Source organism: Glandiceps talaboti, chromosome 2 (genome assembly GCF_964340395.1).
Source record: "Glandiceps talaboti chromosome 2, keGlaTala1.1, whole genome shotgun sequence".
In the NCBI taxonomy this organism is placed as follows: Eukaryota; Metazoa; Hemichordata; class Enteropneusta; family Spengelidae; genus Glandiceps; species Glandiceps talaboti.
The window spans coordinates 7,652,092-7,676,922 of record NC_135550.1 but is presented as its reverse complement, the minus strand read 5'-3'; the positions used below and the strand labels follow the sequence as shown (position 1 = coordinate 7,676,922).

General features: G+C 35.7%; 1 protein-coding gene across 1 annotated transcript in view; it reads right to left on the bottom strand.

Annotated features, from left to right (window-relative positions):
* Positions 1-24,831, bottom strand: part of LOC144453765 (lysosomal-trafficking regulator-like) — an 88,982-nt gene that overhangs the window by 15,491 nt on the left and 48,660 nt on the right. Inside the window, exons 12-36 of the mRNA XM_078145114.1 lie at positions 22,334-22,443; positions 21,135-21,531; positions 20,706-20,859; positions 19,698-19,836; positions 19,179-19,356; positions 15,660-15,850; positions 14,906-15,172; positions 14,142-14,315; positions 13,227-13,508; positions 12,184-12,382; positions 11,713-11,919; positions 10,672-11,271; positions 9,723-10,033; positions 8,848-9,017; positions 8,231-8,360; positions 7,786-7,970; positions 7,169-7,254; positions 6,304-6,441; positions 5,165-5,224; positions 4,005-4,313; positions 3,149-3,294; positions 2,741-2,944; positions 2,092-2,259; positions 1,563-1,703; positions 813-937 (exon numbers count right to left, since the gene is read on the bottom strand). Of these exons, the coding sequence (XP_078001240.1) occupies positions 813-937; positions 1,563-1,703; positions 2,092-2,259; positions 2,741-2,944; positions 3,149-3,294; positions 4,005-4,313; positions 5,165-5,224; positions 6,304-6,441; positions 7,169-7,254; positions 7,786-7,970; positions 8,231-8,360; positions 8,848-9,017; positions 9,723-10,033; positions 10,672-11,271; positions 11,713-11,919; positions 12,184-12,382; positions 13,227-13,508; positions 14,142-14,315; positions 14,906-15,172; positions 15,660-15,850; positions 19,179-19,356; positions 19,698-19,836; positions 20,706-20,859; positions 21,135-21,531; positions 22,334-22,443 (5,071 nt within the window). The remainder of the gene's footprint in view (positions 1-812; positions 938-1,562; positions 1,704-2,091; positions 2,260-2,740; positions 2,945-3,148; positions 3,295-4,004; positions 4,314-5,164; positions 5,225-6,303; positions 6,442-7,168; positions 7,255-7,785; positions 7,971-8,230; positions 8,361-8,847; positions 9,018-9,722; positions 10,034-10,671; positions 11,272-11,712; positions 11,920-12,183; positions 12,383-13,226; positions 13,509-14,141; positions 14,316-14,905; positions 15,173-15,659; positions 15,851-19,178; positions 19,357-19,697; positions 19,837-20,705; positions 20,860-21,134; positions 21,532-22,333; positions 22,444-24,831) is intronic.

Below are 24,831 nucleotides of genomic sequence, written 5' to 3'. Positions count from 1 at the left end.
CAATGTCATAAAAGATATGCATTGACATAATCATTATATTACTAAGAATAATTTTATCAAAGTATTTTGTGAGTATTTTAACGTAAGTGAAAATGCTTATAAACTCAGCTTGTGCCCCTTTAAGAGTCAACATGACAATATATACATGTAGTAATAATTTTATTGATTTATGGTTGGTGACAATTTGTACTGTTAGTAATTCTGAAGATTAATTGAGGCAGAATGATGAACTTAATACATTATAATTCAACATGGAGTCTGAATATTTGACAGGGTTTGTATTTGTATCGTGGTCTTGTTTACTGTAATGGACAGTAGTTTTGTTGTTGTTGTTGTTGTTGTTGTTGTTGTTGTTGTTGTTGTTTTGAGCACTATCAAGAATATGGAAACAATCACACAAGTTTATCGTAATCAATCAATCAATCAATCAAAAGAATTTGTATAGCGTCAAAATTCAATGCGACATAATATTCTATGGCACTGAACAGGAATAGTAGATCATTGTTAAAAGTTAGAAAGCTCTTGCAAACAGACGTGCCTTGATGTCCTTCTTGAATTTATTGACAGTGGGTGATGAACGGAGTTCAAGTATATAATGTTCCATAGGAGGGGCATTCCTCACAAGAACACACGCTCACCACATGACTTTGTTTTACAACCAGGTACACGAAGTAGACTTGTTGTTTGAGTGAAGTGAACAAGTTGTGGGTTTACAGTCAATCAATGTAACCAGGAGTAGTGTTATTGAATGCCTTGTAGGTAATTAGTAGAACTTAATTACATCATTTGATACAAATAATCCAACCACTCACCTTTCATGGGTAAGTTGCTGTACAAGATCATGCCATCGACTTCTCAAGTCCATGTTCTCTGCCATACCATGTCTCACTTCTTCCAATAATTTCTTCCTCTGCATGTTTTGATCCATAACCACTTTCTGTAATATCATGTGTTTAAAACTTTATGAAATACCATAATAACGACCAAACTAATATTCATATGTTCAAACTAATATTCTATGTTTCAAACAGCTATGAGATGTGACTTTATGCATCTTATATTAATATTATAAAATGTAATATACTGCATATATGACTCTATGACTCGAGTAATTGAGCCTTCAGTTTACTAAGATAGACGCAAACTAAATCTATTGTTCTTCAATGTGGTACTTTACACATTTGGGTGATAGCGGTTCCTCTGTTGTGTGATTCTAACCACCCTGTGATCAAGATAGTGTAAACATTGGAACTCCCAAAACAGTACACTGCAAGTTCATGGAGCTCTAAATAAACTAGTTTTCAGAGATGCCTCCCTACGACAATGTTCATTCAATAACTTATCACTGTTGTATCAATATGTTGTGACAATAGTTTTTAGTTTGCGTCTACCTCAGAATACCAAATGCTCTAGTTACTGAGAGTAATAAATTCTACATATACCTGCATATATAGACCAGAACTCCATATGATATTATTACTAGATCTAAAACTTATCCCAGTGTTAGATCTAGCAACTTGGTTAAATTTGTGGACCCGTTTTGAAAATTGACAGACTATTACCTGAGTGACTTCCATGGCACAATGAGAGATTTCCCTAGCCAGTCCATCCAATCTGTGCAACTGCCTCTTTTCATAAGATTCTCTTTGTCTCCTCCATATCATGTGATTCTTCTCCAATTCCAACTCAAATACCCTCATATCCTGCAATGACAATTAGATCTTATTCCCAAATACTTTTCTTTGTTCAGCCAGGAAAATACAAGGGCGCTTTGTCACTACGAGTTGCTACTGACATAGACATAACGTGACATAGAACAACCAGGGTATAAATTCTATATTTTTTTGTTCAACTTCGATTGTGCATGGTGTAATAACAATGATTTTGAGGCTGAAGAACAGATGGTATATGCTAATGTGTATCATTGTAACCATAGCAACCTAGTAGTCTGCTCAAAGTTTATGACAAAACCCTCTGATTTGATAAGACAACAGCTAGGTAAATTGATACTTTCCTTTCACAATAATGGTGACATGATCAAGTAATTATATTAAAATTATCATAAAAAGTCAAAATGTAAGTTGAGTATACCTCTGCAAAGCTGACCCTGTCATGCTGACTTTTCAGTGGTTCTGGTAGAAATGCACATTTTTCTAAGACAGCTCTGAATGCCTTGGTGTCCTCTGACTGTTGTCTATTCAGTTCCTGGCTATGATTGGTCATCAAGTCATGTAGATATACAACCACTTTGAAGTCATGCTGTAGTATTTAACAAATAGAGATAAGAATTACATCCACAGGACTTTATTGTTAAGGGCAGCGCCAGTAAAGCGCCCTCAGAGGGGGTAATTATTTAAGGTAACTTTACTGTGAAGTTTGACCCAGTTAAGTAATCTACCACCAGTTGAGTTATCCAGTTATTGTTCGCAGTTCATCTGGTACTATCGTTTAAATTTCCACAAATTTCATCAAGTTTCAGCAGTCACTCAGAAAATTACATGTATCTACTGTTATCGCCTTTTGTATCAACACAGTGAACTTGTTACTCATTTTCAGCATGTTTGCATAGTACGTATTTGACATCATTGAGTTCATTTACAACTGCACTAGCTGCAACTGGACCAATTTCTAATTAATACACCTTTGGTTATTTGAAGAAAAAAATATCCCAGATGCAGCTAGTGCAAGTGACCTCTAATGATCTCATTATGTATTGAAAATGATGTATAATGTAGCCTACCTGTAAGTTTGACTGCAGAGCAGATTTCATGATTGTATGGGCTTTAGGACCGTGTGCAACATTCAATGCATAGCATCTCATAGCGACATCTTGAGTTGGTGACAACATGTGAACCATTAGTCTACCAAGTTGTACTCTAAGAACATCACGGGACGACCACAACAAACTGTGCCAATGTCGACGATTTCGCCCTCGTGTTCTCTCCTGAAATATAAAAGTCACAGACAAAGTTACGTACAAAGGTAAAATGGTAATATGCCGATGAATATCAGGGTCCTTCAAATGCATCAAAATTTATTCCATCAATATACACATTCATCAAAATTCAGCATCCTTTAGGATCAAAATCCATGAATATGATCATATTGATAAAAAGTGAGATTGAGTAACATTGTGTAATTTTATTACCTGAATTGTAGCGATACAATCCACTAAAAGATCATACAAGTACTCTATAAAACTTCTCTCTTCATCCAAATAACTGATGTCGCTATGGAAATCACTGAAGCTGTCGCCACTGGGATCCAACTCGGTCCTCCTCGGCAACACAGGATCTGAAAATAACAAAGTTCAATGCTTACATCTAATATTGCAGAAGACAAACCTATCCAAACATCAGCATTCAATGCAGTCAAATCTGTTGATGGTATTCTATGTCTTGTTAATTAAAGTTGCCATATAGATAACAGATGGCTATTTATTTTGGGGGATTCTTAATTAACAGAACAACTTCACCACACTTTTCTAATTGGAAAAACAATGAAACAACATATACCAAGTCCTTGTTGCTCAAAAAATTGCAAAATGTTAAAAAATGTGTAAAGTCTCGGTTATAATTATACATACAATAACAAAGTTTCTACACATTTTTTTTAGCTTCTTGCACTTAATTGAGTTACAATCGCATCCTTTGTCTGTCTCACATTGTATTTCTAACAAGGAAAACACGATAAAGTTGTTTTATGAATTAAAAAATCCCAAATAAATACTCATCTTTTATCCATATGGTTACTTTAAATGATTCAATTCATCATTTTTGAGTGAAAAACATGTCATTGTGTTTCAAATTATGTAGACTTTCTAGACAGCTGAGTGTTTCTAACAGTTTTGATTTACAAAGGTTATACAACACAAGTAGTTCAAAGTTTTAAACACTGAGCTTTTGATCTGTCTTGGTCAACGATCCTCATCAGAATGACAAATTCCATAGTTACAACTGACCACTAGGTGGCGGTATAATAAGCCGATTGTATTTCAGTTATACCTGAAAACAGGATCATGTTAACAGCCAGAATAATTAGTCTCTGGAATCGCTGAGGTGCTTCATTGTCCGACATCCCCAGCCTATCTTTCTGTAGTTTGTGTAATTTCCTTGGATCAACCAGCATGGAGTAACGTCTTGACTCAGACAACGGTAGATGTCCATGCGTCATCACCCTCTGATGAGAGCCACTATCGACTTCATCATCTAGTATTTCATCGTGTCCATACGGCATCACAAAACGACCCTCCACACTGTAGCTACGGTCATACAGCGGATACAATGGGGAGGTCATCGGCTTGATTTTGGAGTCTAAAGATTGATAGAAATGTTACAATATTATTGTTGTATGAAGGTATCAAGTAATATTAACATGCAGTGTTCTCCACGAGGGGTTTTTGAAGGGTGCATAATTATGCTTCATGGATCAGTAACAAAAATGGGAATTAATTGATTTTACGAAATCGTTTTTGATGTTGAAACGTTTTTTAAAATCATTTTTGATGTTGAAACATTTTTTTATCATCAAATGTCAAGATCTGAAAATATGTTAATGATATGTAAATTAATATGTAAATGAGGCCACCCTTTCATTTTTCAAAATTGTGGAGAAGCCTGCCATCAACGATGGTCTACTGTCAACACTTCACGAAGTATTTATCTGTGAGTTAACACAATCTGTGCATTTGTGATCTGTTCTATAAAAATTACAATTAATTATGTGTTCCATAGAATTATACTATTAACTATAAAACTTCCATACTGAACTCAAGACACATGCCAAGTTCATTACATACAAGCCAGCACTAACTACAGGGATGCTACATACAGGGATTTACTAGGGTGGGTGCAATGCTGTTAAATTTCGGCTACAACTAGCAAAACATTCACATTAACACTTGGTTACATAGCAAGCTTACAAAAACTAGCATGTCCTGATTGTATAGTTTGCAAATGTCAACAACCAGGCGAAACGACTGAAACCTTTGCACTCCACTGAACACATGGCAAGACACAATTGTACGCTTGGACGGTTAGTTTTTAGCATGCAATGACAGCCGGCCACAATCAGCAAAGTAATGAACGCATAGCAGGTGATGGTTAGGTGTGATATGAAATGAACGCAATGATTTAAACACAAATGAATCTGATGAGTCATTAACCTGGAGTGGATGAAGTCTGCCAAAAACTATGACGTTGTTTGAATTCATAAAACTTTCTCACTGTAAAAAGCACAATAAGAGAGAAAGAATGTTAAAAGTCTACACAGAAATAAGATTTGGGGTAAAACTTTGAAGTTTGAAGTCCAACTAAATTGATATAAAGTAAAGCCATTTCATTCTATACCGTTTGTAATATTGGAAGATTTTACAAAGCCGCTTCATAGCAGAATAGGGCTTGAGCATTTACTCAGATCTAGAAATAGAGGATAATTCTAGGCTTCTTTTTGCTTTGTACATGACACAAAACACATCAAAAATGTAGCTTTGATGATAGACAATGCTTTTCATGTATAAATAACATACAGAATGACATTACATACATAATTCAACATTCAATGTTTGCTATGCAATATGTCTGCCATTGGCTTATTGTGTAGAACTTTCACACAGATGACTTGATAAGTTACACAAAATACTTTAAAAGCTGCGCTAGCTGTATACTGGTACATTTTTTTTTCATCAAGTAACCAAATATATATTGACTGAAAAGTGGTCAGTTAATTACTTATATAAAGATATTGTATCTGTTAATTAGAGGTCAATATTATACGTAGGTAGTGTAGTGGTAAGTTTAAATCTTGAGTGAAAGTTTGGTTTTGAATTTGTCATCGTATTAGTTGTAACTGGAGTATCATTTTTCAATCAGACAACCACAATACATTCACTGAAAATTGTTAAAATACCAATAATCAGACATTGTACATGTTAATCAGTGGTTGATCTTATCCATTAGTATTGCAATAACAGGTTGCTGATTTCTGGGTGCGGACCTAAAAATCAATTTGATTTGATTGATCATGTACACAGCTACAATCAACATGTTCACCTATAGGTGATTCAGTACTGCTCAGGATACACGATATTATTACGAGTAAGTTACTGTATTTAACAAAACATTTTTCAAAATATAGATTCAGTTGCAGCTTTAAATCTGTTGCATAGTTTAAATTTCAAGATGTCAATTTCCCTGAAATCACAGATGAAATTAATGATGAAGTCCCCATAGATTAGATCTACTTTGGTAAAGTTTGAGGTATATTATATGACTTGGTTCTCTATGTACATCTCATCATTCTTACCAGAGTAGCTGTGATATCCTTTAGATGTTACACTGCTGTCAGCCTCTGTACTGTAGATAGCATGGATGTGATCCAGGGCTTCTTTCAACACATACCAACGGATCTTACGAATATTTCTCACCGCTTCAGATGCAATACCTTCAGGAAAAGATACGATGAAAATATAGACATAATCAGATATTGTCATAGTGTACATGTAACTCTTGCCTGTATGTTGTGATAATTATCAGACTGGACCACTTAACTTTATCATTTTCTGTCACCATCATCATGATTATAATCTTTTCTATTCATATTCCACTTGTGATTCATTTAGAGCTTTGTGCATGTTCCCTCACTGCTCACAATTTTTACCATTGTTAGGGTAACCCTATTTTTTTCTGTCATTACCCGACCGACCCAAATTTTCAACTTCGACATCAATTTTTCTTTTCACCTGCCTCTGATATTTTGTGCCCTCTCTGGCAAGAATACGAAAGTGTCAGCACTGTCGACATCATCTACAGTCATGGTGGCAGCGGCAACACTTGTTCACGAAGAGAGCATTTTTTTCATGACAGAAGTTATTCAAGTATGGGGGGGGGGGGGGGGGTTTTAGAACATGCCAATTGTGTAGAGAAGCTGGGAAAGGACTTGTTCTCAGAAATCCAATAAAAAGAAGATAGAGAGGAGGAAAAGGAGAGGTAGCGGAACATGAAGATGATTTCAAAACATTTTTTTTTTTTAAATCGACCAACCAACCCATAGTTGCTATGATTTGACCAATCTTTCAATCTAAATATCACACTATATCACTATCGTTATGTTTTACTTCTCTATCTCTGTATATTTATGAAGCTGCTATGTTACAACGGCCGTTGCTCACCATGGATCTCTTTTTCCTTGTCTTCTAAGATACCCAGCATGGTAACCAAATCATCCAAGTGTTGAAACGGCTGTAGACCACCAAGACTGTTGTAGAATAAAGTGAGATGGATATCAAATAAGTTTTGTCTATTCAGCATGATAACACATCCAACAAAAAAAGTCTACGTCCTAAGCAAGTGTATGAGAATTCCACAAAACATTGCTGTAATTTACGAGAGTAAGCACTTGATTATATAGATTAGCAGTGTGCAAGTGATCCTCTCCTGTTGTTAGGGGAAGGGGTGAAAGGGGAGAGGGTAGTGACCTTACCTGCATGATCTGACAACAATACAGGCCAAGAAATGTTCAATATCTCCCAGTAACAGTTGTTGGTGGGAGAGGGGGTGGATGGGGAGAGGGTAGTGATCTTACCTGCATGATCTGACAACAATATAGGCCAAGAAATGTTCAATATCTCCCAGTAACAGTTGTTGGTGGGAGAGGGGGTGGATGGGGAGAGGGTAGTGATCTTACCTGCATGATCTGACGACAATACAGGCCAAGAAATGTTCAATATCTCCCAGTAACAGTTGTTGGTGGGAGAAGGGGTGGATGGGGAGAGGGTAGTGATCTTACCTGCATGATCTGACGACAATACAGGCCAAGAAATGTTCAATATCTCCCAGTAACAGCTGTTGTTCTTCCTCGATGTCAATTTCATAATTCTTGTAAACTTTATTAACAGCGGATACTACATTGCACAGTGTCTCCACCAAACCATTGTCTAACATAACCTGGGCCATACTATCTACATCAAAAAACTAAAAACAAAAACAAAATTAGAAATCATGATATTTCTTGTCTTGGGCATGGCAGAACAATCTAATGCACTGAATTGTCTTCTCAACTATTGCCGACATTAACATGAACAGCCACAGAAACACTGACTATGTTGTCCTTTACACAAAACAAAACTTGCTACAACAAAAGTATTGTGCTCTTGCTCATGTGAGGGCGCTAATGCAGTTAAGTAAAGTAATATTCATGTTTGGCTTACATATCTTTATCAATGTATCTTTACCTGTATAAGCAGACAGATGGTATTATGACAGACAGCAGCATCATGAACACAGTTCTCCATCAATGCCATGGTAGGTATAACTGATAAAAGTTTAAGTTTGTTGGCATCTTGCAGAAGTAAGATATCCACACTGAAAAGAAACAATACAACAGATAAATATTTACAAACAGAAATCATCAACATTTACATATGATGTACCAAAAAATTCATTCGGACAGTGAGAATCTACCAATAACATGTGAGATCATTTCATGGTTTACATTTGTTTGATGTTTACTAAAATTTATTGAAAGAAGAGTCCAGGTAGGCTTATTTTTGCCTTTAAATACACCAGACTTCAACTATCTACTTATGGGTTGGGTGATAAAACAACACCTTGATAACTGTAAAAACTCAACTTCATCAAAAACTCAAATCTTGTAAAGAAGCAGTTTTCCTAGCCTAGAAATTTGGTAATTGGATTTTGAATTTCAAAATCCCCAATTGCCTGGATTCTAGGCGAAATTTTCCTGCCAACTACTATAATCTCTTAATCTCTTGTCTAGACAAATGCAAAAGGATGTGGGTGGGGGTGGGGGTGAGATTGGGGGTGGGGGTGGGGGTGGGGCTGTACTTACTCATCATCAAGACTGACAGGTTGACCAACAGTTATAGTTAAACAAGCTTCAATTAATTCCCTGGTGGCACCATGTTGGTGTAGTTGGTTGGCCAGCAGGTAAAATCCTTTAGTTTTCAGAAATACCTGAATTTGTTCATTGCTAGCTCTATGGAAGTACATATCCAACAACTGAAATACAAAGAAGTATAAAATTACTATTCAACGAATATTACATCTAGTTCGTCACAAAAATACTAGGATTTATATCACAACATCAACATAACGTAATTCTCCATCATTACTTTATGCTTATTTATTTTGAAATTTATTAAATATTGTTCAAATTAGAACGCATTTGTCATTGGTATGTCAATACATTATGATGCCCACAATGTTCTAAATTTCCACATACTTTTATGTATACTTTTGACAATGTACACATACTTGGGCCAGGAATGTTTGAAATTCTGTCATTCATAGCTATTTCTGGTTTTCAAACAAACAACAATACCTAGAGTTAATCATATTTCATTGGTTTTGTTATGAAGCAGGGTTCAGTCCAACTATAATATGATGACTCCTAGTATAACTGTGTCTTGACGAATGAAAATGGGTTTGGAAGTACACAAGACACGACTTCTACTGTTGAGATCTTTATTTCAACATTTCGGCTTCACACAGGAGCATTCATCCGGATACTAAAAATGAACAGAAAAACAAGCTATTTGTTCTTGGTTTTGTGTTCATTTTTAGTATCCTGATGAAGGCTCCTGTGTGAAGCTAAAAACGTTGAAATAAAGATCTTAACAGTAGCAGTCGTGTCCTGTTTACTTACAAATCCATATTACATTATTGCCAGACTACTGTAGATTTCCTACATAACAGTCACCTCACCTTGACAACAGCTGTCCTGATGTCAGAGGAGATATTGTGTGCAAGTACAACTAATATTTCTGGTTTGATTATCATTCCAATCACTTTCCCAACCATGTTCTCTGGTAAAGTGACAACCACGTCCAGTAGTAGAGACATCAAGCCAGTACACATCACATCTAAGCCATCCTCACCAGCTGGCGGAGGCAGACTATCGTGTGTGATGCTGAGTCCGTCCGTGTCTGTTAGCTGTGAGGTGGACATAGCTTCCATTTCAGGTACAACCAGGTAGGCATCAGGGTCATCTTCTGGTGGTATCGTCTTTACTACAACTGTGGAAGGAAAGGATTAAATGTAGTCAGAGGTAGATTCCAACTTTTACATGTCTTTATTTCAATTAATCTAATTTTTTATCTCTCATGAAACTATCTATGGAACACAAAATTCAACACATTTCATAGACATTGTAATCATTGGTCATGTGCACTATTTACTTTGTGTTCAAAGAAATAAAACAATAATCTTTGAGAGAAACAGATAGTACATGAGACACATTGGAAATACCAGTTGTGTAATTTATATCATAACACAACACAACACAACACAACACAATGCAATGCAATGCAACAAAACACAACACAACACAAATTGCATATAATGATGGTTTTATTCAATGTACCAAAGTCTTGGAACCTTCTATATGGACGGTGATAACTTAATTATGATAGTTCCATTCAAATTACTGTAATTTTTGAAGGTACATATACATATATGAAAATATCTTAAACCTGCTCATGATAATTTTAATCCCACTGACTGTGCAGTCTTTGAATCCATCATATGACAATATCATTAACAGGATGGTTTTTACTTCACCAATGAAAGTCTCTAAATCCCAAACATGACCAGCACCCCCCCCCCCCCCTTATATGACCAGTAACAATGTAAAACGATGGTTGACTCCACTTACCATAGTCCTTGAATCCTCTTCGTGATGATGAGGATGAGGATGCTTCCTCCTTCAAGGTATCATTATCATCTTTAGCAGTACTACCTGTTGAAGCTGTATGCGTAAGGGTATTTGACATTGTCTCACTGTGACCAGCTGCGTTAACTACTCCAGAATCTGTCCTGTCCAGACTGTTCAATTTGTTAACATCTCCTTCTCTAATACTGTTATCATTGCTCTGTTGACTCAACATGTTTGCTGTCTCCACAGTCACATTGTCAATGACAGGTTTGTGTACCAGTACTTCACTAATCTGGCCATCAATTGTACTTTTATTTCCAGTAAGTGTACCATCTACGTCATCTTCTGATACGTCTTTACTTCCACCCAGGTAAAATGAACATGTAGGATGTTTCATAGCTGAAGATACTTCCTGAAGTAAGTCCATCTTCATAGCATCAGAACCTTTGCCTTCCTTGCATTCCACTCCGTCTTTATTTTCTTCCTTTCCTTTCCCATTTTCATCACTCCAATCCAGTTTTCTTATGGCCATCTCTCGAGATGGAAAGCTGCTACTCTTGCCAATCACCTGAACATTAAGCAATTGCCTGCTGATGATACCTATACAAAAATGAATGAAATCACCACTTATTTCATTGTATTAACAGAGATAATATAATTATAAAACACATGAACAGCAGTGCCAGTCAATATCTATCCATGGGGGTGGGGGTGGGGGTGGGGGCGGGAGTGGTTGTGGGGAGGTAACGTTGAAAAGCAATATACAAGGGATGTACCACCCAAAGGGGTGTACATTTTTGAGCATTCAAGTTTGATATTGGGTGTGCTTTTAGCATCTATTTTGTTTCAAAAGGGATAGTTTCACAGTGATGAGTCATTTTGTTTTGAACTTGGCTAATAATTTGGCATGTCTGAAAGTGGGTAGGGATTATGTTCTCTTCCTGGTCACACATCCCCAACCACTTTCCTAGGTGAGTTTTTCTGAAAAACTGATACGTGTATTTTTTAAGCATTCAAATGAATTCCATTGATAGGACATACCAGGATCACTTCCTATATCACCATCATCAGATATTTCAGGAATAGATGCATGTCTGGATCGTTTCCTAATCTTGATTGGTGTACTAGTAGTGAATGGACTAGGGGATTCTCTTGTTGATTGTCGATCTGCTACACTACTTCCCGGACTGTTGGCAGTAGATGGTGTGGTGGACAGGATCAACCGCTGTTTGTATTCTTGTTGTGGACCTAATAAGGAAATCAGGATAGAGACATGGAGCTTACTTATAATCCAAATGGGTTGTCAACTGATCATAGTATTAGGCAGGTAGTGCTTAGTTAGTCCCAAAGGTCAGGGTTTTGATCAAAGGTATTCACATTAGTGTAATCTGATCACTGAAGTCATAAGGATTTATAGCATAGATTAATTCTATTGAACTTTACCATCATTGGAGTCATTTGTTCATGGTTGTTTCTAAAAATATTTTGTCAGAGATTACCATTAAGGCTTACCTGAATGTTGAGTAAAATAGAAACTGGACGGTGCATGGCAGACAAATGTACTGACAGCTGGGTGAACAACAAGTAGGAAATCACATATTGTAATGATTGTATCTAAATCTGGTGGACTTCCCAACATATCTTTGACTAGGCGAATAAACCGTTTACCAATGCTGACGGCAGGGGGTGGTAAACCTTGACTTTGAAGTTCCTGTAACAAAATAAATATCAAAATTGTGAAGATTATAATACCCTAACATTATCTTTGTCTAGTGACTTCATTTCAAAATCATAAACTTCCAGAGTATTTATACACATATGTATGGGAAACCAGATTTATACTGAATGTAAGGGCAAAGTCTTTAGATCTTTGTTCCTACACACAATAATTGATGGAATGCAAAATTCTTAGCTATAGCTATCATACATGATATTCTCCTTAATTGGCAAATAGTTATATCAAACTGTAAGAAATCTTAAATTTGTATACTTAAGATATTGCCTAATTACCGAAAGTCATTAATTTTGCAAAATGAATAATCTAGCTTTGTAGGACACATGCAATTTGTTATCATCAAATTATGTGGAATTTGAAGCTTGTATTCTCAAATCATTAATTCTACAAATGACTGATTACAATTAAAAACTACACCAGTAAACTATATCAATACATATACCAAGTTATATGAAATTTGAAGTGTGCATTCTTAAAATATAGCCTAAGTACTGAAAGTCATTAATTATGCAAATGAAACATTACAAACTAACATAGTAACAGTTACGTCAACAAGCATAAATGGCTAGAAGACAACAGATATGCATATTAATTAAACATACTTCTAAGCTTTGGCACAGACCCTGATGTGAATGTTCCCAGATCTATGCATGGTTTTGGCTATAATGAAAGCATACTAGTATATCATAACAAATTACAACGAAAACCCATAATATCACACTTACAATGTATCGATGTCATTAAAATCACCTTTACCATATGTACATTGAGGAAGACAAAAAAACCAAATACAGACAAAACTAAAGATGTCATGCCTTACCTTACAAGTTAGCAGTATTTTCTCAACAACCTTGGAACACTGTAGTTGTTTTGCATTGAATTCATGATATGGGTGATCTTTAGAAATCAACAGATTAAACACATCTAGTAATGTCTCCCATATCTCCACTTCTGTGTTGTACCACAACTTCCAAGACAACAGTAGTTTAGATACCAGTTCCTTGTCACAAATAATTGCCTTGCTTTTATGGTTTGTCAGGTAACCCTTGCTGGGTGAACCTTTGAGAACTGTGTCTCCATGGCAACAAGCATCAAGTAGCACCTACAAGGAAAGTGTAGTTTACATTGAAAATCATTAGCTTTGCTTGAGTCCAGAAAATTTAGCTGATTGTAGCAGAAAATGATATCCTGTTTGTTTGGTTTGATGAAATAACTTATATGTAGAGAACATGATAGAAGTCACCAATTACGAGGACAGAAATCACACCTTTCTCTGATGTCTTGCAATTACAATTGTTTGGAAGTATAACTTAATATATTCATTTTGTGCCAATGACAGTTATATAGAAATTTAGAATGTGTGAATTTATCCACTGTCCTGTTCTCATCTCGTTGTTGTTGTTGTTGTTGTTGTTGTTGTTGTTGTTGTTGTTGTTGTTGTTGTTGTTGTTTGTAAGATATGACCAGTTGTGCCATCACTTCACTGAGGAGTGATTAGAATGTGGGGTATCTTACACTTCACAGAGACCCAATCATGGTGTATCTTACACTTCACAGAGACCCAATCATGGTGTATCTTACACTTCATAGAGAGCCAATCATGGTGTATCTTACACTTCATAGAGAGCCAATCATGGTGTATCTTACACTTCACAGACAGCCAATTAGGACAAGTCTTACATTCTGAACTCCTTAGTAAGACTGTAAGAGTCAACTGAATTGGGTGAGTATTTACCTTCAACATGTGCTGTCCTAGATGACAACGATCAGACTGTAAGACTTTGTACACCATACCATAGCCATCTAACTGCTTGAACTCCTCTGCTAGTTGTTGACTCTGTGATTTCAATAGTAATATCAGTTCAAGTGACTTAGCTTGTGTTACTTCATCAGCACACCTTTCCACTACCTGAAAGACACAAACAATTGATAATAAGCTGCTGGATGGCAGCAGTCGTTTTGGTCATTTTTTCATGGCTACATTTACACAAGAAGGGACTCTAATACAGTAGGTAGGACTACAATATGATGAGGCTGGGCATGTCGATATAACTCAACATTCTGTATAGATCTCTCACTTAATGGTTGTCAATGTCTCCACTGAAATGTATTTTATCTGCTGTAGCCTTTTGTTGATTAACGAAGTGATTGATCTATTGATTAACTGATATTGATTAATGTATTGATTCAATCATTGATCAATTACGTTGATTCAATGTTTGGTTGTATGGATTGCTTGATTGACTGTTGTTTAATATGGTGATTGGCTTACAGTAACTCTGTGTGTGTGTGTGTGTGTGGGGGGGGGGGTCACACAAGGGGTTATTTTGAAGTATGAAAAATACTTTTAAATTAGTGGTATAACAATTCACATCACATAGCTATAAATAAAAAAAACATACTCTAAAAGTCTGCCTAAAATAAACTCCCATCTCATGACCTCTGACCTGCCCATCTCATGGTCAGAAAGTACAATCACTTTGTGAATTCCAGACGTACCTTTGCAAACATGTAGATGAAGACAGCAATACCACCGACTTCATAGACAGCATTCTGTAATCCCCTAAAGATCTGGGGTACAAGTTCCGTAAGTACTGTAGCCTGCATTGGGAACACTTGTTGTTGAACTGACAAGTCTGTTCCTGATGATTTATTACTGTTTTGTAGAATAGTGACAATACTGACACTGCGGGATATCTGACGTTTTTGTCTGTACAGACTGTATACTGTACCATTCCTAGGACTGTAGGCCACTACCATACTTTCCTGCATACAAATAATACAGACAGAATCAAGCATTTTTTGTCACATCAAATCAAAGTATAAAACTGTTGCCTTCTCAGCTAGCCTAGCCACTTGATGACAACACGACTATATTTAGTATATCAACAAAATCAAAGATGAAAACATTCATCATATTCATTTTCTTTTTCTCAAAAACATGGCAGACTGTAAGGAAATCTTTGGTCCTTCAGATGGACATCATGAATTATGCACGATACCATGATTTGTACACATAAATTGGCAGTAAAATATCATTTTGTTTGCAAATATGTAAACTATTAAAAGTAACAAAGCAAGTCATTGAGTAAAGGGATATAACTATTAGCGGGTCACTTGCCATATTTGAGCACAGTTTGCCAGGGCATGATATGGAAAATTACTGTTAGTTGTGCATGTGCTCTCCATTGAATTGCAATGGCAGCAATACTGGGTATATGGTAAGGGCCAATACTAATGTAAGATATCTTACCCGGAGTGGTTTAATGTCCATATCAGTGACACCAGTTAACATGTCTACTGATAATCCAGCATCTAAGACATCTTTACTAATGGACATTTCATAGTTAGCTAGTTGTTTGCTGGAAACACATCGACTCAGAGTACTACAGTCTGGACCCAGTGTGTACAGATGGTATGCATGTTGTGCACTCAGTACAGCTTCTGGGAAAGATAAAAAAAAAGTTTATAAAATGAGTTTAAATTGATACTAAGAAACCAGTATGGACATATGATATGCATATTGTGACCATAGTACAGCTATATCATTAATGAATACACATTATATGATTTGTGTATATTGAAATACAATGAAAGTCATGAAACCTGATACAAAACGGTGTCTGGCTCAAGACAAATCTTAGTATTAGACACTGCTACATTTTATAGTCTGGTTCAAGAAACATCTTACTATTAACATGGCTATCTGATTTTGCTCAACAAGTATTTCTATTGGAAAGATTCTTGTAGTGGTGGATTATACATGTAAAATGTAGCAAAGTTCAGATTTTTGTTGAGCCCGATGATAAAATGCAGCAATATTTATAGTAAGATTTTTGTTGAACAAGACAACACCTTGTTTCAGGTTTTGTGATTTTAATTGTATTTTATATCAAGCAGGTTACATATTAAACCAATGGATGATTTCGAAATTTCCTTGATATATTTTGTAGGATGAGAGCTAACTTAAATACTTCAAAAAAACCACCCCCACAGTGTTGCAGCCAGAGGGGTTTTTTGGGTCATTTGACACACATTTTTTGGACCTGACCCACAATTTTGGAAGTGACGGGTCATAGTTGACCCACACTAAAATTGTATGCAAATATGTTTAGCAACATGACCACACCTATAGCAATAGCCAAATGATCATGTATATTGCATAGATAACAACAGGGTTGGATAGGCAACTGCGTAATCATTCAGCAAATATCTAGCATGGGTCAGCATATGGGTAAATATTTTGAAAAACTGTACAGTTGTGCTACAACGCTATTGGCGCTTTTTTTTATAATGTCCCCCAAAAATTGTATGATGACCCAGAAAAATGAAAGTTTCGGGACACTATGTCCCACTCTTTCAAAAGGCTGGCTGCAACACTGCCCCCAAACTAAAAGAATTTGGGTTTTTATCAATCTCATCCCTAAATTATTTTATTATCTATTATTTATTATCATGAAACTGTTGTTTGATCTGATTTTTTTCCTGTAATTCTGGATTTCAAATCTGGTATAGATACCTAAAGTAGTTGTGAATGTTCATAATTTTTGATAGACCGTTCATTTTGAAACAGTTACCACCAGATACACTACAAACATACCAAGCAGTACATTGATCTCAGAAGCTCTAAATATTTGTGGTTTACTTTTTGTTACAAACAGATGAAATAAATCGAGTTCCAATATTTTTGTCGGCGCTTGTGTGAAGTATCACAAAGACATTGGTATGTACTGATTCTACATATTAGTGGTTTGGGTTTTTTGTTACAATTTCACTAACTTTATATAGTCCAATGGAGCCGCCATACTTTTGTCGATGACAAAAGCATGCACTGGTTCAGCATATTTGTGGTTTTAAATTAGTTTTTTGTTATAATTTCACTAACTTTATTCAGTCCCTTGGAGCCGCCATAATTTTGTCGATGACAAAGTATATGGGCCCAGCATATTTGTGGTTAACTTTTTTGTTTCAAGTAGACAAAACTAGTCTATGGAGCCTCCATGCCTGGTCAGCATTTTGTCACAAACGACACACTGTCTCTATATATTTCTGACAGTCTTTGTTATGCATAGACTAAATAATTAAAACTTGAAGTTCTACCCCTCCTGGGACTGTTTAGGTTGTGGCTAGGAATTCCTGGTATACAAAAATCTTTTAGTCTATCCTACAACCTATACAAGTTGTGGTTATGAGAAATGTGACCACATCCTGTAGTCTAGATAAAGGGCAACATGATATAAAGGTTGATGACCTTATTGGAGGTTTTTAATACCAACGGACAGATTCAGGTATTGATTCTGACCCCTCATCTGACCTTTTTGGAAGTTATGATTGTACATGTAACCATGGTAATACTCTCAGCTATTGTCCTAGACTCTTTCACCAGTCCTCCAGAGCATCAATAGTAAAAGGGCTGTTTTGTATCTACTGCACAATTATTGTACTCCAATATCCTTGTACTGTGGCCACTCATCGACTACATTGGGCTAATCATTCAGTGATGTGTTACTGCGATGGATGCCCCGGGACATCACAGTAATGCATCAGCAAATGATAGGCCTATGTAGTCCATGAGGGCCAACAGTACAAGGATATTCGAGTATAATTATGCAGTAGATATCGGTATATGCAAAACAGCTCTTTTAGCGATGCTCCTGAGGACTGCGGAAAGAGTCTACTACATTGTCCATGACAAATTACTTAGGATTATCAGTGTATAGGTGTAAGAGGTAGATTCACCACTTTAATGGGAGTAATGGGTGTAACAGGTAAATCCAGCAATTCATGACCTTATAATTAATTACTGGGGGTCATGTAGACTTAGTATTTTACTTGGGGGTTATTGGCTAACAGGTAGACTCAGCAGTTGTCCATGACCTAATTACTGGGGGGGGGGGGGGGGAGAGGGGGGTCGTAAGTACAGATTCAGTCATTGCCCTGACTGCATCCTAACACTGATAATTTCCTTATTGACTACTTGAAACGCTAGTGGTAGTTAATTGCTGCAAGGTCACAATGTGGTCATCGGTCACTGCATTGTGGTTTACAAGCATCCACACACACACACTGGTACCAGTGGTATGTGTACAAGTTGTGCATGGTTCAATGACATTATGCACATCATGTACAACCTTGTATTGCAAAATTGTGTGCATGTATATACATGTACACGCTTAAGATATTTTGACAAATATCCAACCATTGATAAGTACTCTTAGCCCTGCGTTCTATATGGAATTACCATCAACATAGCATTTCCATTCTATGTATACATTATTAAGTAAGGTAGTAAAACATAATACAGATTTACAAATTTCAATAACATGGAACTAAACCAAGGGTCAACTCTTGGTCAACTCATTTGGTCACATACCTGCATATTCTCACAACAAAAGATTTATGGCTGTTTATTTTGGCTTCCAGGCCTATCTTTATCGAAAATTTACACTTACTGTTCTGCCCTATGATCTCTAGAATTTTATACTGGTAAATAGATGTATTAAACTACTTTTAGTTGACAAAAATTGTTGACAAATGTTGTTTTCCTGCATGGTGCTCATTAGGATTAAAATTTAGGTGGGAAAAACAGTTGTCCAGCACAAACAAATTCATCAACTGTAATCCTTCTCAAACTGAATCCCAGGCCTTTAAAAGACAAAAAAATGTACATGCATGAACACCCTTGCCAACAATTGATTACTCCATTGGCTCAAAAAAAAAAAAAAAAATTATGGCAAGATTTTTCTGACCATTGTAAACTTTGAGGACTTACCAGCAAAAATCATGATGTTACTCATCTGCCAAACAGTGACAGGGGGATGATCGGAATCCTGGATCTTCTTAGAATGTCCAATCAGACAATGAATACGTTCAGCTTGTTTGGATAGTGATATTGTCCTGTAGTCCATTAATACATCAACTTGGTGGTGACCATCCACTATCAATACAACCTGTTATAAGATGAAGATATAAGAACAAAGTCAATTTCATCTCATCACTTCACAACGACGAACACTGTAATACAATTTATATCATGTTAGAATCACTACACTACTTGCCTCATCATACTACACTATATCACAGTTTTCAGTGGTTAAAAAACATCAATCAGATTACATCATATTCATCCACCACAAATAAGAACAACTAAACATGAAAAACATATAGTGCAATCTGTCATATTTGCTGCATGCATACACAAAGTGTATGTGAAACCCCCATAATGTTGCCATATCATTTTTTTTCCAATGAAACACTCACAATGTTTTCATATTAGTTTCATCTAACTCACCGTTCCACATGTTGTTTTCCCATCAACTTTCTCCGAATAAGACACAGCCATGTGTTGCCACTTTCCAGGAATTAACATCCTGGACACATGCTTTGTTACCAAGACAACGTCCTTCTTGTCCTTTGATTCCCAAACCAACCTATATCAAATACAATATGGTCACATTGTTAACATTCAATCAATCAATCAATCAATCAATCAATCAATCAATTAATCAATCAACCAACGAACAGAGATATGTGAAATGACCTACTTCATTCTATCCTGTCATATCATAGTGTTTATTGTCATATCATAGTGTTTATTGTCATATCATAGTGTTTGTTGTCATATCATAGTGTTTATTGTCATATCGTTCTGTTTGTTGTTTCAAAACAATTAAATTGTTGAATTACACTGTTAGTCATAACAGTCTTATGTATGTAGAAATAGAGTGTAAATATGTGATGTAAACATACTAAACAATGAGCAATACTTCTAAGTTTGTACTGGAGTTATGATAATTTGTAAACACATTCCTGAAAGCAATAACTAAAAACACATGTATGGAATGCAACGATTTTTAAAAGATAACTTAAGAATGTAGAATTTTAATGTAATTGGTAAATAGAAATCTTTCCTTTTTTTAAAGTACACTGTGCCTCTGTAAATTTTTGGTGCTAGTTTGTTCCTTCTTTGTTTGTTTTTGTATGTACATAATCTTGCAACAGGTTCCATTGAGAGAACAGTGTTTAGGTATTGAAATGGTGTCTGTATAGTGTATATGAAAGATTAATAAAATATAAATAAAACTAGTTTACTCTTTGTCAATATTTAAAAGACTTTATCAGTATTTGAAATGCTTCTAAGTTTGCCTTGGTTGTTTTGTCTAATTGTAGTGTTTTTTTTCTGTCCAACTGGGAAACAAAAACTGTTATAGTTCTAGTCATACTATTAGACTGTAGAGTGTACATACATCCCATGTTTACTAATCCTGGTAAACTGTTGTCCACAACTGGTAAAACTTACCTAAGGAGGAGATCATTGGTTGTAGGATTGTACCAAATTTGCAATAAAACTTCCCTGCTTCCAATGGAACATACATGGAGACTGTCATTATCAACGTTGGCACCAACACTAGGTTCTCTCTTCATCTCAGTCAGGGGTTCCACTTTATCAATATCTATATATTGGGAAGAGAATGACGCTGTCAGTTTTTGGAAGAAAAATATCTGAAGTGCAGATTAAAACAAAACTGTTGGGAAAAGTGAAACACTACACAAGGAGATAGACCAGTTTTACAGATACTTGGATCAAGACAAAGACATTTCACTATTTAGATCACAAGAATAAAACATTCATGCATTTACAGTTACAGAATATTCAGCATTCACTCTTGAAATTGCAACGAGTGACGAGACAACAAGATCTGACTAAGATTGTTCCAGCCTACATTACCTAAACTATCTGCACTATCTTCTCTGTACAGAGTTTTGATGGGGTCAGAGGTCAACTCGGTATCCTCTTTGCCTTCCACTCTCATCCACATAGATAGACTGAAACCTTTGACGGAGGGCATCCAGGTAGGACTATCCACAGTGGGTATCTGCAAGGGTGCTATTGTCCATGGAGAGTCTAGTATTGTAGCTGATATGGCATCACTTCTCTGGGCGTTGCTGGAGTCATTGTATACTGGGCTGGGTACTTTATGACTGGAGTCTGTAGTCGCTGGTGGTGGTGGTGGAGACGTGGTGTCAACATTGTCTGTTATCATGCTGGTTGGAAAACACAATATATGGGATGGTTGTGTTGTCATGTTGCTGGCAACATTGGTCAAGGCACACAGCAGTAAATCCTGTAAAAAAAAATCATTTATGAACAATAAATACGAACAATATTTGATAACATGTTAATTTAAATCAAATCAAACCTATACGTCATGAAATGGGTACGTACTATGCAAACACTATAGTTAATATGCTGGAATTTTCAAATTTTATCATCGTCAAAATGTTCATCATCATTCTGACTTTTTTCAACAGTTTTTAATTTAGTGATTCACAATTCATAAACTCAATGATAACCATCGACTAGTAGTAAGTCAAATACGATAACATCAAACAACACTTAAATCATAGAGTTTTTAATTTTGAGATTACAATTTTTGTATTTGACCTTTGTACCTAATCTCTACATAAGGGGTGAGATCAATAGTTCAAAGTAGGATAAAAGACTAAATTCTTATACTTAGGCCTCAGACCCCCCCACCCCCCACCCCCTCTAACTAAATTGGCCAAAATTGAAAATTGCTTCAAACCAAAATGAATTTCAAATCAGTGTATAGTAGTTTATGTAGTGTAGTGCTATGAATATAAAGCCAGTATATATGTAGTGAGTAAAAAATAGTTCTTTTGCTGACATTTTACTTAATTTTATTGCCACACACGCATTAACTATTATGATAGCAAAAATTCTTCCATTTCTCAATTTGATTTGTATTAAGGGGTACAAAATATCCATTAAAAGTCAAATCGATTTTGAAAGATGAGAACCAAAATGGTTCAAAACCCCCTCCACCCCCAAAGTAAAAAAATTGAGTTTTTTATCCTACATTGAACTATTGACCTTGCCCCTAACACACATTGTACAAAACTCACCATTGGCACATCCTTGTGTTGCATGAACCGTATGAAAGTTTGTAGTTCTTGGGATGAGATGTTGTGTCTTACCAAGACTACAAACAGCTCCAAAACAAGTGATTGGATTTCTAAATAAAAACACACAAAGATAGAAATCTGTCATGTTAACAATGTCAGACTGAACAGTTGTGCTAAAGTCTGGTTTTGGATGTCTGATGACAGACATGGAAACTCAATGTCTATATTGGAGTTTCGGAAAGAGAGAGAGAAAGACATTAACGCTGAATAATTTAAGCCTTGCATGATTAAGGTCAGTAGACTGATCGGATGTGACTGGATCGAAACGTTGCATTCGTTTCCAATTTACCTTTCCAAAGTAGCTTCATTTTATTGTCACTTAAGTCTATATTTTATACATACATCCATATTTCTGGGTTTGGAACCTCTGTATTAACATTGTGAGTAAGAATTAATTTTGTCTACTTTCAACAACAACAGTGACCTAAAAACTACCAATTAGATTGGTCCATTAACTAAAGCTGGACAGGCATTATTTTTTCAGACATTTGCAAAATCTTTAATTTGTTTTGCTGTTATACAGAATTTATCAATCCCTTACTACTACAAGTAAATGTGAAAACAAATTATGTACATTCATTTTCATCAAACGTATGCAAATCTTCAGATATTTTTTTTCTTCAAATACTTCATACTTGGTGAATATAATCACACTAAAATATCAAAATAAATCTATTATTAAGAATTCAATATAGTGTGACTTTCAAAAAATTCTAAATAATGTGTAGCAAACTTTTGCTCAAATTTAAAAACAGAAACATCAATGCAGTGGTTCTTTAGTTTGATCTGCAAGTAACAAAAATGTGTAGAAATTTGGGAAACTGTCGGTAACTTTTGTTTTCATGTATGTGTACAGAAACTTTCAGCATATCACACTTAATGAACAATGCATTTGCATGAATCTTCAATAATATCATTGTTTGGTATCGGCCCTATACGCCATATGTTAATTCAATGTATGGCAATTTTCCATCAAAGACTGAGTAAGCCTGAGAAAATTACCACAAAAAAAATGAAAAAACAAATCAATGACTGCAAACACCTGTGTTCAATAAGTATGTCCCAAAGTCAGGGGGTTTTTTTTGTCTTCATAGAGGGGCAACAAATTTGTCAGGCAAGAGATTCCAAACTGTCAACGAACTGTAACAGGCTATAACAATATTGTCCCAACACCTTGTTGAAAAGTAGTTTTGTGTTAAGTCTGGGAGTCATACCAACCTCACATACAGACATTTCATGCTGGACAACTCTATTGTTGGTATCAATACAAAGTCAATATGTCTAAGAATTCATACCAGCCAATACACTAGTACCATCATGTAAACTCACGACACTGGTCACTCAGACTACAACACTGACGAGTGTGCAGTGTCACGTAGGCCATTTAAAAGATTGTTCGACACTGTCAAAATCAGATTCATGAGTAAGAACTGTTAGACATAAAGTATTCAATAACTATCTTTGTGAACAAACTTGCATTTAGGTTTCAGTGAGCTAGGCAATATCTTTACAATCATGCACTGCGTCTGTCTTAAGTTTCCGTGAGAGAAAGGTCACAATACTGACCAACATTTAAATCAGACTTTGGCAAGCTATGGGAATTTAAAGGAAAGTGTTTAGTGCGATCCCAATCGAGCAAATTACAATTATATGTAATAAAAAAAAAGGCCTTCAATTAATTCTTATATCTTCCATCTTTCATCTGACTGATGGTGCACAGTTACATTGAAAGTGGCTGATCTGGAAATAAGCTATTCCTTGGGATAACCCTCACTGGTTTTATAGATAGTATACACTATCATGATCAACTACTCATGTATGAATCAAGAGTAAGACAATAGGGGCTTAAATCAGCTGATAGTTTTCTGATCTCTGTATCATGACTTTGATAGTTTTGTCATCTCTGTATCATGACTTTGATAGTTTTGTCATCTCTGTATCATAACTTTGATAGTTTTGTCATCTCTGTATCATGACTTTGATAGTTTTGTCATCTCTGTATCATGACTTTGATAGTTCTGTGATCTCTGTATCATAACTTTGACAGTTTTGTGATACCTGCTGCATGATTTTAATAGTTGTGATATCTATTCCAATTGTTTGATCATTTTGTGATATTCTGTTTCACATTTTTGATCATTTCATGATATTCTCTTTCATATGTTTGATCATTTTGAGATACCTGTTTCCATGCATGTGATAGTTCACCAATTCACCAAAGTCTTTTTAAGACGTATTCCAAATATTGACCTACTAATGGCTGTGACAAAATGAACACTTAGTAAATATACAAACTCAGGAAAACAGAAATTCCATTAGAAAGTAAAGACGTGGATGTTTTGTACATTCCATTGTGTGACTCTCTGTAATCCGGATGGCTGATATCACGGAGCTTATCTTTAAATGCGATTACTGTGGTTTTTAAATTGCTCTTATGG